The sequence below is a fragment of the Elephas maximus genome, chromosome 2, assembly GCF_024166365.1.
Source record: "Elephas maximus indicus isolate mEleMax1 chromosome 2, mEleMax1 primary haplotype, whole genome shotgun sequence".
NCBI classification, from domain to species: Eukaryota; Metazoa; Chordata; class Mammalia; order Proboscidea; family Elephantidae; genus Elephas; species Elephas maximus.
Window position 1 is genome coordinate 210,611,408 of NC_064820.1, and position 14,541 is coordinate 210,625,948.

General features: G+C 39.6%; 1 protein-coding gene across 1 annotated transcript; it reads left to right on the top strand.

Moving 5' to 3' along the window:
* The first annotated feature begins 1,635 nt into the window (after nt 1-1,635).
* On the top strand, nt 1,636-2,598 carry LOC126070428 (olfactory receptor 2T29-like). Its single transcript, XM_049874629.1, has one exon. The coding sequence runs from the start codon at nt 1,636-1,638 to the stop codon at nt 2,596-2,598; it is 963 nt and encodes a 320-aa protein (XP_049730586.1).
* Nucleotides 2,599-14,541: the final 11,943 nt, after the last annotated feature.

Here is a 14,541-nt window from a genome sequence, read left to right on the forward strand (position 1 = left end):
ACCTGCTATGTACAGATGACAAAACCTCACTTGCTGAAAACAAAGAAGGATTGAAACAATTACTGATGAATATCAAAGACTACAGCCTTCATTATGGGTTACATCTCAATTTAAAGAAAACAAAAATCCTCACAATGTACCAATAAGCAACATCATGACAAATGGAGAAAACATTAAAAATGCCAAAATTTTTATTTTACTTGGATCTACAATCAACACCTATGGAAACAGCAGTCAAGAAATCAAATGACATACTGTATAGGGCAAATCTGCAAACCAAAGAACTGTTCCAGACAAGTTGATTCTGACTCCTAGTGACTCTATAGGACAGAGTAGAACTCAAACATACTGTTTCCAAGGAGTGACTGGTGGATTTGAATTGCTGATCTTTTGGTTAGCAGCCAAGCTCTCAACCACTGCACCATTAGGGCTCAAAAAGACCTCATTAAAGTGTTAAAAAAGCAAAGATGTCTCTTTAAGGACAAGGTACGCCTGACCTAAGCCATAGTATTTTGAATCGCCTCCTATGCATGGAAAACTGGGCAATGGATAAGGACGACTGAAGAAGAATCAATGCTTTTGAATTATGGTGTTGGCAAAGAATATTGAATATACCATGGACTGCCAGAAGAATGAACAAACCTGTGTTGGAAGAAGTACAGCCAGAATGTTCCTTAGAAGAGAGGATGGTGAGACTCTGTCTCACATTTGGACCTGTTATCAGGAGGCACCAGTCCCTGGAAAACGACGTTATGCTTGGTAAAGTAGAGGGTCAATAAAGAAGAGGAAGACCCTCAATAAGATGAATTGACACCACCTCTCCAACAATGGGCTCAAGCAGAACAACAATTTGAGGAAGTCACAAGAGAGGGCAGTGTTTCCATCTGTTGTCCACATGGTCGCTATGAGTTGGGACCAGCTCAGTGGTAACCTACAAAACAATTATCACCATACATTAGGTTATACTGTATTCCTATTATTTTTATAGACAGTGGACCAAGGAAAGGAGAGTTTAGTAACTTACAGTGCAAGTAGAAGGGAAACTGGATAGAGGGCAGTAGGCTGATTGCAGAGTTTGTGCCACTCCCTCCTCTGCCCCTTGTGGCCTCTAGGAGGTCAGCCATGCCAACATAGTTTTAAGATCCCAGTGGTTCTTAATCAGACAGGTTAATTCAATTCAATTTAACAAACACTTCAGAAATAAGAAATTTGATTTTTCTCACTCTGTCTCTCTCTTGTCTTTTCCTCAATTCCCCTTTTCTTTCTTTGTGTTACATGGGGAAATGATTTCTCAAGTCTTTTTTTTACTACATGCTGATAAAGGACACCCTCATCAGGTAACTTCATAACCTTGAACTCTGGCAACTTCAGTATAAGTTACCAATCCTTTCAACCCACAGTTGTGAATTCATTTATTTTTTTCTGGTAAAAGTGATTTATAATCCCCATATCAGCATCAAAGTTCTACAATCCATGGAACTTTCTTCTGTTACTAAAACTGGGCTCACATCAGTGCACACCCTCCCACCCACACGAACACACACATACACACCAAACATGAATTTCAGACGGTTACATCCTCATGAGTGATATGTGTAACCTCAAAACTCTCCTTGATGCCCTAGGTAAAAACTCATGGACAACACCACGTGGCTGGCCAACCACACTGGAAGATCCTATTTTATCCTGCTAGGACTCTTCAGTCAATCCAAACATCCAACTCTGCTCTGTGTGGTCATTTTTGTGATTTTCCTGATGGCCCTAACTGGAAACACCATCCTGATCCTCCTGATATTCTCTAATGCCCACCTCCACACTCCCATGTACTTTTTCATCAGCCAGTTGTCTGTCATGGATGTGATGTACATTTCTGTCACTGTGCCGAAGATGCTCATGGACCAGGTCATGGGTGTCAAAAAGATCTCATTTCCTGAATGTGGGATACAGATGTTCCTCTATTTGACATTAGCAGGGTCAGAATTTTTCCTTCTAGCTGCCATGGCCTATGACCGATACATGGCCATTTGCCATCCACTCCGTTACCCTGTCCTAATGAACTACAGAATATGTCTCTTCCTGGCAGCTGGCTGTTGGTTCTTGGGTTCAGTGGATGGCTTCATGCTCACTCCCATCACCATGACCTTCCCCTTCTGCAGATCCAGGGAGATCCATCACTTCTTCTGTGAGGTTCCTGCTATAATAAAACTCTCCTGCTCTGACACCTCACTCATTGAGACACTCATATACCTGTGCTGTATCCTCATGCTCCTCATTCCTGTGACAGTCATTTCAAGCTCCTACTCTTTCATCTTGCTTACTATCCACAAGATGAACTCAGTAGAGGGCCAGAAGAAGGCTTTTACCACCTGCTCCTCCCACATGACTGTGGTCATCCTCTTCTACGGGGCTACCATCTATACCTACATGATCCCCAGCTCCTACCACACCCCGGAGAAGGACTTGGTAGTGTCTTTCTTTTACACTATCCTCACTCCTGTCCTAAACCCGTTAATCTATAGTCTTAGGAATAAAGATGTCACAGGGGCTCTGAAGAAAATGTTGCCTGTGGAACCTGTCTTTCAAAGAATTATAAAGTAGGAAATTTTGGTAGTAACATTTTCTTTCTTTCTCTGTACATATCAAAATTTTAGGCTCTTATGCCAACATTATCTGTCACACTCACATATCACAGAGTCTTGTATCATTTTCAACCTTTTTTAAAAAGAAGTTGTTTGCCTGAATATGAAGGCAAGTGATATTCCTAGAAAAAACATAACAAAAATGTTTAGAATTAAAAACCAAATGGACTTTCAGTTGAGACTGAGAGAGAGAGGGAAGGAGGAAAATAGTGAAGTAAAAGGTGGAAAATTTTAACAGTAGGTGAGTCTGGATAAGAGGCATATTGGTATTCTTTGCACTGTTCTTATTCATACTGCTTTCTTGTGTATTTGAATTTAATTCCAAATAAGAAGTTAAATATCAGTCCTTGTTCCCCTATTCACTTTTTTGAGTTCTTAATCTCTAGTGGCAGTGTGCCAAATACCTTAGAAAATGTATTCTTTTGAACATGACTCTTCTTTACTGATTATATTTGTTACTGAGTATACTGAATATATCTCACTGTTTTATTGAGGGTGATTTGTTCCACGTGGCACCTCTAAAGACATCTAAATACCACCAACAACAAAAATCCCTTTGCCATTGAGTGAATTTTGACACAGAGACACCTAGTGGGTAGAAATAATTTTTGGCTATCAGTGCTTCATGATAGATTGAGAATCCAGAACTTCATAAGAATTCTGTGGGATGAGCATTAGCCCAGAGTGGAAGGAGGGTTTAGGAATGATTCCCTGCAGGTGGTAATATCTGACCTGAGTTTTGAAATATGTGATTTATTAGACAAAGAAGGAGAGGTAGGACAGGAAATACTCAATCATTCATTTATTCAACAAACATTTTATGGTATATTATAACCCAAAATCATAGGCAAATGAGATTAAAATCAAAACTTTACATGGCAGTTGTCCCCAGTGGTTTTGAACTGTCGGTGTAGTTTGATATCCAAATAGGTGAAATAAAATACATAAATTGCTTTGCTCATCATGCACAAAGTGAACAGCTCTTAAGAACACATCTGTTCAATCTATGACATATAAGTTTGGTCTAAACAAATGGGACTGAGGGAAGACCCTGGAATTGAAGGTTGAAAAGTTACCCACAGATGAGTATGTGAGGCTGGATACCAGGAGTGAGGGATACTCAGGAACATGATGTCTCGGAAAAGACACAGATGGAGCAAAAATAAGAGGGTTGACCAAACAGGAATGCTAAGTCTTCCAGTGGCACCTGTCATGGACTGAATTGTGTCCCCTCAATATTGTCAAATTGGTTAGGCTATGATTGCCAGTATTGTGTGGTTGTTCACCATTTTGTCACCTGATGTATTTATCCTCTGTGTTGTAAATCCCATCCTCTATGATGTTAATGAGGCAGGATTAGAAGCAGTTATGTTAATGAGGCAAGACAATCTACAGGATTAGGTTGTATCTTGAGTCAATCTCTTTTGAGATGTAAAAGAGAAATGCAAGGGACTCATGCCACTAAGAAAGTAGCACCAGGAGTGGAGTCTGCCTTTTGGATCCAGGATCCCTGGGATGAGAATCTCCTAAAACAGGAGAAGATTGAAGACAAGGACCTTCCCCCAGAGCCAACAGAGAGAGAAAATCTTCCCCCAGAGCTGGCACCCCGAATTCAAACTTCTAGACTCCAGGATTGTGAGAGTGGGTTTTTGTTTGTTGAAGCCATCCACTTGTGGTTTTTCTGTTATAGCAGCATTGGATAATGGAGGCAGAATTTGATACCAGGAGTGGAGTCCTGCTCTAACAGATACCTAAAATGTGGGAGCAGTTTTCAAACTGTGAATGAATACAGGGTGGAAGAATTTGAAAGTGTCTAATAGTAAAAGCCTAGATTAACTTGAAAAGACTGTTGGTGGAATTAAGGACTTCGAAGAGAATTCTGGTGAGGAGTCAGAAGGAAGTGAAGAGAGTTGTTACACTGGAGACAGCACAGTTGCTAAGAGGCAACAGCAGAGAAACAGCAGCAGCAGAACCAAGAGATCAGTTCTAGACTGTGTGGGAGCCGACCCATGGTGTGTGAGAGCTGAGTGGGGTGCCTCTGGGTACTTATTGATCTAGCTGGGTTTGTCCAACCATAAAGTGAGAGCTGGATGCCTTCAGGCTGAGGTTTACTTGTGGAGTGGGGTGCCTCTAGGCTCTTATTGGTAGAGCTAAAGAATTTTGGAACACTTGCCTAAGCAGGGCAGACACCTGGCTGGTTCAAGGGCCTGAGGAGGCAAGAGGCCAAGGAAGGAGGAAGCAGAAGCTGAAGAGACAAGGAACATAGGGAACAGAGCTTCCTCAGTGTCAAAGGGTTGAGCCACAACCTCTGGCATCCCAGATTGTGGAGCCATGGCCTCTGGGGTCCCAAAGGATAGGGCCATGGTCTCCTGGGTTTCAAAGAGTTGGATCTTTACCAACTTGGCTCCAGAGCATGGGGCTGCCTTTCATGAGTGCCAACGGGATGGGTCAGATCCACCACCCAAAGCTGAGGGTGTGAGGCTACCATGGTCCAGGCGCAGAAGAACAGAGCCTGCTGGGGCCAAATGGGTAGGGTCCCCACTCAGATGGGCTAGGAGAATGGGGCTGCCCAAATGTGAGGGAGCAGAGTTGCTATCCAGTGGGCCTGGAATGTAGAGCTGAAGCCCAGGGCTGGGGTCTCCTTCCAGAATCCAGAGAGTGTGGCCAACACCCAGAGCCTGGAGGACAGGGTCATTATCTAAATGATCTCAGAGAACAGAAGATTAATTTTAAGGCTTCAGAGTTTATGTGGCATGTCCTACTGATTTTCTTGCTGCCTGTTAACTCTTTTTTCCCTACAATTCTCCCATTTGTAATAAAAATGTCTGGCTTGTGCCTGTACTACCACTGTACTTTGGAAACAGATAACTTGTATTCTGTATTTCAAAGATTAAAAGGAAGTTGAAATTTTGACTTGGATTTTATTTTAGACATTTGGAATGATATGATTGGGTGAATACATTTTACATATGGAAACGACATGAATTTTGGGATGTTATGGATTGAATCGTGTCCCCCCAAAATATGTGTCAACTTGGCTACACCATAATTGCCATTATTGTGTGATTGTCTGCAATTTTGTGAGTTGATATGATTTTCCTATGTGTTGTAAATCCTACCTCTAAGATGTTAATAAGGCAGGATTAGAGGCAGTTATATTAATAAGGCAGGACTCAATCTACAGGATTAGGTTGTAACTTGTGTCAAGAGAATTGAGCAGAGTGGATGGGGACCTCCTACCACCAAGAATGGAGAGCCAAGAAGAGAGTGCATTCTTTGGACCCAGGGAAGCTCCTAGCCTGGAGGAAGATTGATGACAAGGACCTTCCCTCAGCGCTGACAGAGAAAGAAAGCCTTCCCTTGGAGCTGGAACTCTGAATTCATACGTCTAGCCTCCTGGACTGTGAGAGAATGGGTTTTTGATTGTTGAAGCTATCACTTGTGGTATTTCTGTTATAGTAGCATTAGATAACTAAGACAGCATCTCCTTTCCTGCTTCAATTTTTAGCCTCATTTCTTGCCTGTGAAGGAAGGTTTTGCAAACAGTAGTGAAATTACCAGATTTGTATTTTGGAAATGCTACATTGGCGATAATCAGTTGGAGAAGTGCATGAGTGGAGGCAGGGAAACCAGGTAAGTGATGATGGAGAACTGTATGATGCTAAGTGGAAACACACCTCAACATCATGAGGGACTGAGGTGGTAGATATATAGGCTAAGGGGTTCTTGATAAATATGTTACATGAAAGCACAAACCTGGTTGCACGTCAACCATTTTACAGTTGACTGTATCCAACTTGTGAAAAATCAGGCAGTTTCAGAAGTCAGATTCTCTTTTCCCACTAATATGCTCAATTACTACATGTATGTAAAATAAGGATCTCCAATTGTGTCTACTAATAATATTTTGTAATTACTGTGCACTAGGATAATTTTTTGTCAAGTTATATATAGTATCTATTCTTTACACTTCCTAGAAATGGTAAGACTATTACTGCTCCCAATTTCTTGTACCTAGAGTTGAAAAACAGAAATGAAACAGATTCTGCAACTGACTTTTCTACAGTGTCAAAAAAGTAGCTGTGCCCTGAAGTATTTAAATATTTTTAAACTTCAGAATTTATTCACATGTTCAAGCTTGTGATGCCACCAATATTTTACCAGAATAATTGTTTTTTCAGATGATAACAAGGCTTCAGGATTCTTATACCTCGTAAAGCACTACGAACTAAAGACTTTTGATTGGAATGCATTACCAAATTTAGTAAGAAATCAACACATGATTAAGCATCATTTTTCACAAATGTTCTGTTTTCTTCAGTGCGTTCCAAGGACACAGTTTGAAGAAACAGAATGAAGGTGATCATTTTTCTAGGGTTTGATCAGGAAAGGAGACTTAATAAACAAAATTAAATCTATTGAAATTCACATTTAATTCAGTTCTGTCTGGTGTTCGTTTGATTATTACTTTGTAAACACATGTTTTCTGAGCCTGGCACTGATCAGAAAATACATAAAATTTTAACACTACAGCAAGGAAGACTTGAGAATTGTATAATTCAAACTGTTTATTTATTTTTTAAATCAGAAAATGAAGTATTGACACTCAGCATATTTTTAACTTAGTGATGGGTCTTCAGTATCTTTCTAGTCCAGTAAACGGAAATGGGTGGGAGGCTTATATTCCACAGGATGGATATGTCATTAATTTTAAAAGAGTCTGTTAGTGGATGCATGGGACTATTGCCGAATCTTAAAAATTATTGTTCAGATGCAGGGCCAAGATGGCAGAGTATTCAGATGCTTCAGGCAGTCCCTCTTATGACAAAAACCAGAAAAAAACAAGTGAATTGATTATATATATGACAAGCTATGAGCCCTGAACATCAAAGGCAAGGTTAGGAAATTTGACTGAGCAGCAGGAGGAGGGAGATGGTTCAGAGGCAGCAAGGAGTTGCTGGACTTGACTCAGCAAGAACCAGTGACCCACAGGCATGATCCCCCGGCGCAACTGTGGTGGGGCTGGCTATAGCATTCAGAACACGGTTTCCCAGAGAGGGAGAGTTAGCAAAGTGCACAGAGTCTGCTGACACCTCTGGAATCAGGGGTGAAGAGCACTTTCGGCTGAGGTTAAGTTCTTGAGTCTAATTTACTGTGTGGTCCAAAGAGCACCCCCTTCGAAAATTCTGCTTCCCACTTATCTGATCCCTCTCCCTATGCTCCAGCCCTTGTACCAGCTTCAGTGGTGGTCACTTTCCCAGTGCTTGAGATAGGTCCAGCTGTGCACCCTGAGCCATTCTTCTAGCCTTGGAGCAGGAACAAATTAACAAACTGGGAAAAAATAATCAGCTTCCTCCCCTAAACTAGGAACTCAGGGCAGAAGTGGGTACTTTCCCTGGGCAAAAACTCAAAAGTTCCATGAAGTTTGAATACCTTTCACCCCTGCATGGGCCTGTGTGGACCCATTACAGCAGCTTAGGCCCGTGTTGGCTCAGTGCAAAGGTGTACGTGCCTCAGGTCTGATTTCAACAGTTTCAGCTGTGTGGAAGAGAGGTGGATTTTTGATGTTTGATACCACTCTACCAATTAAGCCGGGTCCTCATCTAAACAAATCACAAGCCTAAGGACTGGTGGCTGCACCCATGCAAACTAGCAACCTGTGATAATGGTCCAAGAACAAGTGGTGGTTCCCAGTCCTTATAGTCAAAAGCATTGGGCACACATGATCAAGCTACAGAACCCACCCATTATGGCCTCTAGGGAACAGGGACATGCTTTCCTGAAGACATTCGTGATGGTTGACACACCCCTGCATTGCTCAGAGCATAAACCCTCACTGCAGCCAGATACCTGTGTGTCCACCAAGCACCTGTGCTGCTCTAAGATTGGAGGTGTGAGACTGCACCACACACTCAGAGACCAGCCACCTCGACACCTTAGCTGAATCCATACAAAAAAGTGAATGGACTCCTGGGCTTATATACATGGTAACAGCTCTAGCCATCTGGTATCAGGGAGTTAGAGCTTCAATGATGACAATAATCAAACTAGCTCCCTTGAGCAGCCTATTTGGGCATATCAAAACAAAACAAAGCAAGAAGCAAGGACAGTAAGCAAACATAAAATAAATTAATATGATAATTTATAGATGGCTCAGAGACAACAGTCAATATCAAATCACATAAAGAAGCAGACCATGATAGCTTCAACAAATTGCCAAAGCCAAAAAACAAGGAATCTTCCAGATGAAGATATATTCCTGGAATTAGCAGAAGTAGAATACAGAAGATTAATATACTAAACTCTTCAAGAGATCAGGAAGGAGATGAAGCAAAACACAGAACAAGCCAAGGAACACACAGATAAAGCAGTCAAGGAAATTAAGAAGATTACTCAAAAGCATAATGACAAATTTAATAGACTGCAAGAATCCATAGAGAGACAGCAAACAGTAATTCAGAAGATTAACAAGAAAACTTCAGAGTTAGACAACTCAATGGAAAGTAAGAGGAGCAGAATTGAGTGAGTGGAAGTCAGAATTAGTGAGAATTAAGATAAAACACTTGGGAACAATATATTGGAAGAAAAATTAGATAAAAGAATTTAAAAAAAAAATGAAGAAATCCTAAGAATCATGTGGGACTCTATCAAGTGAAATAACCTACGAGTGATTGGAGTACCAGAACAGGAGTCAGAAGAGAAAATACAGAGAGAACTGTCAAAGATTTGTTGGCAGAAAACTTCCCTGATATGGTGAAAGACGAGAAGATATGTACCCAAGATTCTGATGGAACTCCATGTCAAGTAGATCCTGAAAGAAAGCCACCAAGACATATTATAGCCAAGCTTGTCAAACTAAAGATAAAGAGAATTTTAAGAGCAGCTGGGAAAAAGAAAAAGGCACCTACAAAGGAGAGTCAATAAATATAAGGTCAGACTACTCAGCAGAAACCATGGAGGCAAGGAGGCAATGGAATGACAATGTAAAGACTTGAAGGAAAAAATTAAAAATACCAGGAAAGACTTATATATCCTGCAAAAATGTCTCTCAAATATGAAGGTGAAATCAGAACATTTCCAGAAAAACGGAAGTTTAGGAAATTTGCAAAAACCAAACCAAAACTACAAGAAATACTAAAGGGAGTTCTCTGTTTAGATAATCAATAACATCAGATAACAACCCAAGACTAGAACATGGTACAGAGCAGCCAGATATCAACCCAGATAGGGAAATCAGAAAAATAAATTAAGATAAAAAGCACTCAAAACAGGGAAACAGTGATGTCATTATTTAGAAGATGACAACATTAAACCTATAAAGAGGGACTAAAAAATGTAGACATAGATCTTTCATATGGAGAGGAAGTTGAGGCAATATAAAGAGACAAAGTTTGTTTTAAACTTAGAAAAATTGGAGTAAATATTAAGATAACCACAAAGGAGACTAACAATTCTACACATCTAAATAAAATACAAGAAAAACATAAAGACTCAGCAAAAACAAAATCATCAACAATGAAAAGGAGGAAAGACAATATGTGAAGAAAAACTAAGCCCAAAAAGTAAGTGGGAAAAACAAACTGTTAACAACATGCAAAAAAAGACAACAAAATGATTGCATTATACTCATAACTATCCACAATTACGCTGAATGTAAGTGGACTAAATTCACCAACAAAAAGACAGAGACTGGCAGAATGAATAAACACACACGATCTATCTATATGCTACCTACAAGAGACACACCTTAGACTTAAAGACACAAACAAACTAAAACTCAAAGGATGGCAAAAAGCATATCAAGGAAACAACAATCAAAAAAGAGCAGAACTGGCAATATTAATTCCTGACAAAACAGACTTTAAAGTTAAATCCACCACAAAGGATAAGGAAGGACACTATATAATGATTAAAGGGTTAATATACCAGGAGGATATAACCATATTAGATATTTATGCACCCAACAACAGGGCTACAAGATACATAAAACAAACTCTCACAGCACTGAGAAGTGAGAGAGACAGCTCCACAGTTATAGTAGGAGACTTCAACACACCACTTTTGGTGAAGGTCAGGACATCCAGAAAGAAGCTCAATAAAGACACAGAAGATCTAAATGCCACAATAAACCAGCTTGGCCTCATAAAAAAGTATATATAAAGCTCCACGCAACAGCAGCCAAGTATACTTTCTTTTCTAGTGCACAGGGAACATTCTCTAGAATAGACCACATATTCAGTCCTAAAGCAAGCCTGAGCAGAATCCAAAATACCGAAATATTACAAAGCATCTTCTCCGACCATAAGGCTGTAAAAGTAGAAATCAATAACAGCAAAAGCAGGGAAAAGAAATCAAACACTTGGAAACTGAACAATACCCTGCTCAAAAAAGACTGGGTTATAGAAGGCATTAAGGATGGGATAAAGAAATTCATAGAATCCAATGAGAATGAAAGCACTTCATATTGGAACCTTTGGGACACAGTGAAAGCAGTGCTCAGAGGTCAATTTATATTAATAAATGCACACCTGCAAAAAGGAGAAAGGAGCAAAATCAAAGAATTATCCCTAAAACTTGAACAAATAGCAAGAGAGCAACAAAAGAAAGCCTCAGGCACCAGAAGACAGCAAATAATAAAAATTAGAGCAGAATTAAATGAAATAGAAAACAGAAAAAGCAATTGAAATGCTTAACAAGACCAAAAGCTGGTTCTTTTAAAAAATTAACAAAATAAATAAACCACTGGCCAAACTGAAAACTAGGAGAGGAAGGAAATAATACAAATAACACATGAGATGGGTGATTTTACAACAGACCCAAATGAAATTAAAAGAATCGTATAAGATTACTATAAAAATTGTACTCTAACAAATTTGAAAACCTAGAAGAAATGGATGCATTCCTAGAAACACTCTACCTACCTAAACTAACACAAACAGAGGGAAACAACTAAATAGACCCATAAGAAAAGAAGAGATCGAAAAGTAATCCAAAAACTCCCAACAAAAAAAACCCTGGCCCTCACCACTTCACTGCAGAGTTCTACCAAACGTTCAGAGAAGAGTTAACACCACTACTACTAAAGGCTTTCCAGAATATAGAAAAGGATGGAATACTCCAGAACCCATTCTATGAAGCCCGCTTATCCCTGATATCAAAACCAGGTAAAGACACCACAAAAAAGAAAATTCCAGACTTATATCCCTCATTAAATTAGATGCAAAAATCCTCAACAATATTCTAGCCAATAGACTCCAACAACATATCAAAAAAATAATTCACCTTGACCAAGTGGGATTCATACCGGGTCTGCAGGGATGCAACATAAGAAAAACAATTAATGTAATCCATCATATAAATAAAACAAAAGACAAGAACCACATGAGTTTATCAATTGATGCAGAAAAGGCATATGACAAAGTTCAACACCCATTCATGATAAAAACTCTCAGCAAAATAGGAATCAAAAGAATTCTTCAACATAATAAATCACATTTATGCAAAGAAAATAGCCAACATCAACATAAATGGAGAGAGTCTGAAAGCATTCACCTTGAGATCGGGAACCAGACAAGGATGCCCTTTATCACCACTCTTATTCAACTCTGTGTTGGAGGTCCTAGCCAGAGCAATTAGGCTAGATAAAGCAATTAGGCATCCAGATTGGTAACGAAGGAGTAAAAGTATCCCTATTTGCAGATGACATGATCTTGTACAGAGGAAACCCTAAAGAATCCTCAAGAAAACTACTGAAACTAATAGAAGATTGCAGCAGAGTATCCGGATACAAGATAAACATAGAAAAATCCCTTGGATTCCTCTACAACAACAAACAGAACATCGAGGAGGAAATAACTAAATCAATACCATTTACAGTAGCCCCCAAGAAGATAAAATACTAAGGAATAAATCTTACCAGAGATGTAAAAGACCTATACATAGAAAACTACAAGACACTACCACAAGAAACCAAAAGAGACCTACATAAGTGGAAAAACATACCTTGCTCATGGATAGGAAGACGTAACATTGTAAAAATGTCTATTCTACCAAAAGAAGTCTATACATTAATGCAATTCCTATCCAAATTCCAATATATATTTCTTTCTTTACATGTGTAATTATTCTTGTAGGAGACATTTCAAGGAGGGATTTATTGGTTAAAATTATTAACATTTAAAAAATTTTGATACAAAGTAGCAATTTGTGTAATATAAAAGTCTAGACCAATTGAGCCCCACCGTCAGTGAGGAAAGATGAGCAACTTCTCGTTTTCCCACTATGCTTGGAGTCTCTACCCTGCCCCAGATGTCTTCCTGCCCTTCCACGTCTGCTCTGTGATCATCAGGGGCCTACATAGCCTTCTGGATGATTTGATCAATAGGAGACCTCAGTGGAAGATTTGGAGGATAGAGGGAGACTGGGGGCTGGGTACTGATTCCATCAGCTTTTCCCTGACAGGCTGAGACTGTCAGTGACTGAGTTCTTCCACCTCTAGCCCCGGGTCTCACCAGTGGCTGTCCTGCCCTGCAGCTATGCCTGCCATATTTTCTGGAAAGTGCTTCTCATTCTGTGGCCTCTCAGAATTCAGAGACTCTTCCTTTTCATACAAATACTAAAGTATACTATTTCTTTTGAATTTTTTTGTTGAAATTTTAAAAAAGCAACTACGAGAACACAAAACATAAAATTTGTGAGAGAAGTCAAAGTCCAGGTGTGAGATTTCTCAATGATTGGGGAGTAGAGAAAGACTTCGAGCATAAGTTGTCATTTAAGGTGAGCATTTGTGGAATATTAAAATCTAGACAGAACTGGAGGGAGTGAATGTGGAGCAAGGACAGCATGAGAGAAGCTATGACAGAAAATATGAAGGTGTCCAAGTTGAAGAAGGCAGTATGAGACCTTGGTGGGAAATAAATTGGAGGGGAGGCTGGGCTCCCATGCAGGAGGGAAGGTGCTGGTTCTGATTCCTGGTGTCAGGGTCCACTTGTACAAAATGATAGAAGCATTACTTTGTGTTCGATGGGAGTAATCTTCAAGGCAATTTTCTGAGCCGTTTAGGTTAAGGGCATAGGATGGAGGATACCCCCTCCTTGTCTTGAGAGCCAAAAAAGTGTAGAAGTACATAACACGGTTTCTCTTTATTGAATTCTGAGAAGCTGACATGAAGAGATTTTAGTGGCTTGACTAAGATTACACATTGAATTAGAAGCAAACGTAATGCTTGAATCCAAGTTCTTGGAACTTTAAGTCAAATATTTTTTCTATCAGGATATTCTATTTCGTGACTCCTGGCCTCCTCCATCCAATTCCAACTACATTAGGCAGAAGATTCCAGAGGGAATAGGAAAGTGAACAGAGTCGGAAAGCTAAGACTTGTGGATACCATTTCAGATCCAGATTTCTTTGGAAAATGATGAATTCTGAGAGGATTTTAAAGAAAATAGAAACTCCAAGGAAGAGTCAATACATTGTGTGGGGAATATGAATAATAAAGAAAATTGAAAATCCCTCCTGACTTCTTTAGTACTGTTACTTTTATACTTGTTCAACAGTGCCAAAGGATTTAAGAACAGTAAAAAAAAAAAAAAAAAAAAATTGAAAATCTCTGCTGACTTCTTTAGTACTGTTCCTTTTATACTTGTTCAACAGTGCTGAGGGATTTAAGAACAGTAGCTTATCCTAATTCCCTAATGTGATGATGCTGATGATATAACTACCGTATGTTTTTCCCTGAATTCAAACCAGGGCAGCCTCTCCTTGATTGGGAGACAGCAGGTGATCACTTCATTTGGCTGGTTTGGTTCAAGTTTACCGTCCATTAGAGCAAAAAAGGTATGAACTCTCCATGCCTTGTATTTCTCTCTCTGCCTGGAATGTAGCTTTTTATTGTATCTCATTC

Excerpts from the sequence above, each read along its gene's own strand:
- LOC126070428 (XM_049874629.1), top strand. The coding sequence starts at position 1,636 with ATGGACAACACCACGTGGCTGGCCAACCACACTGGAAGATCCTATTTT.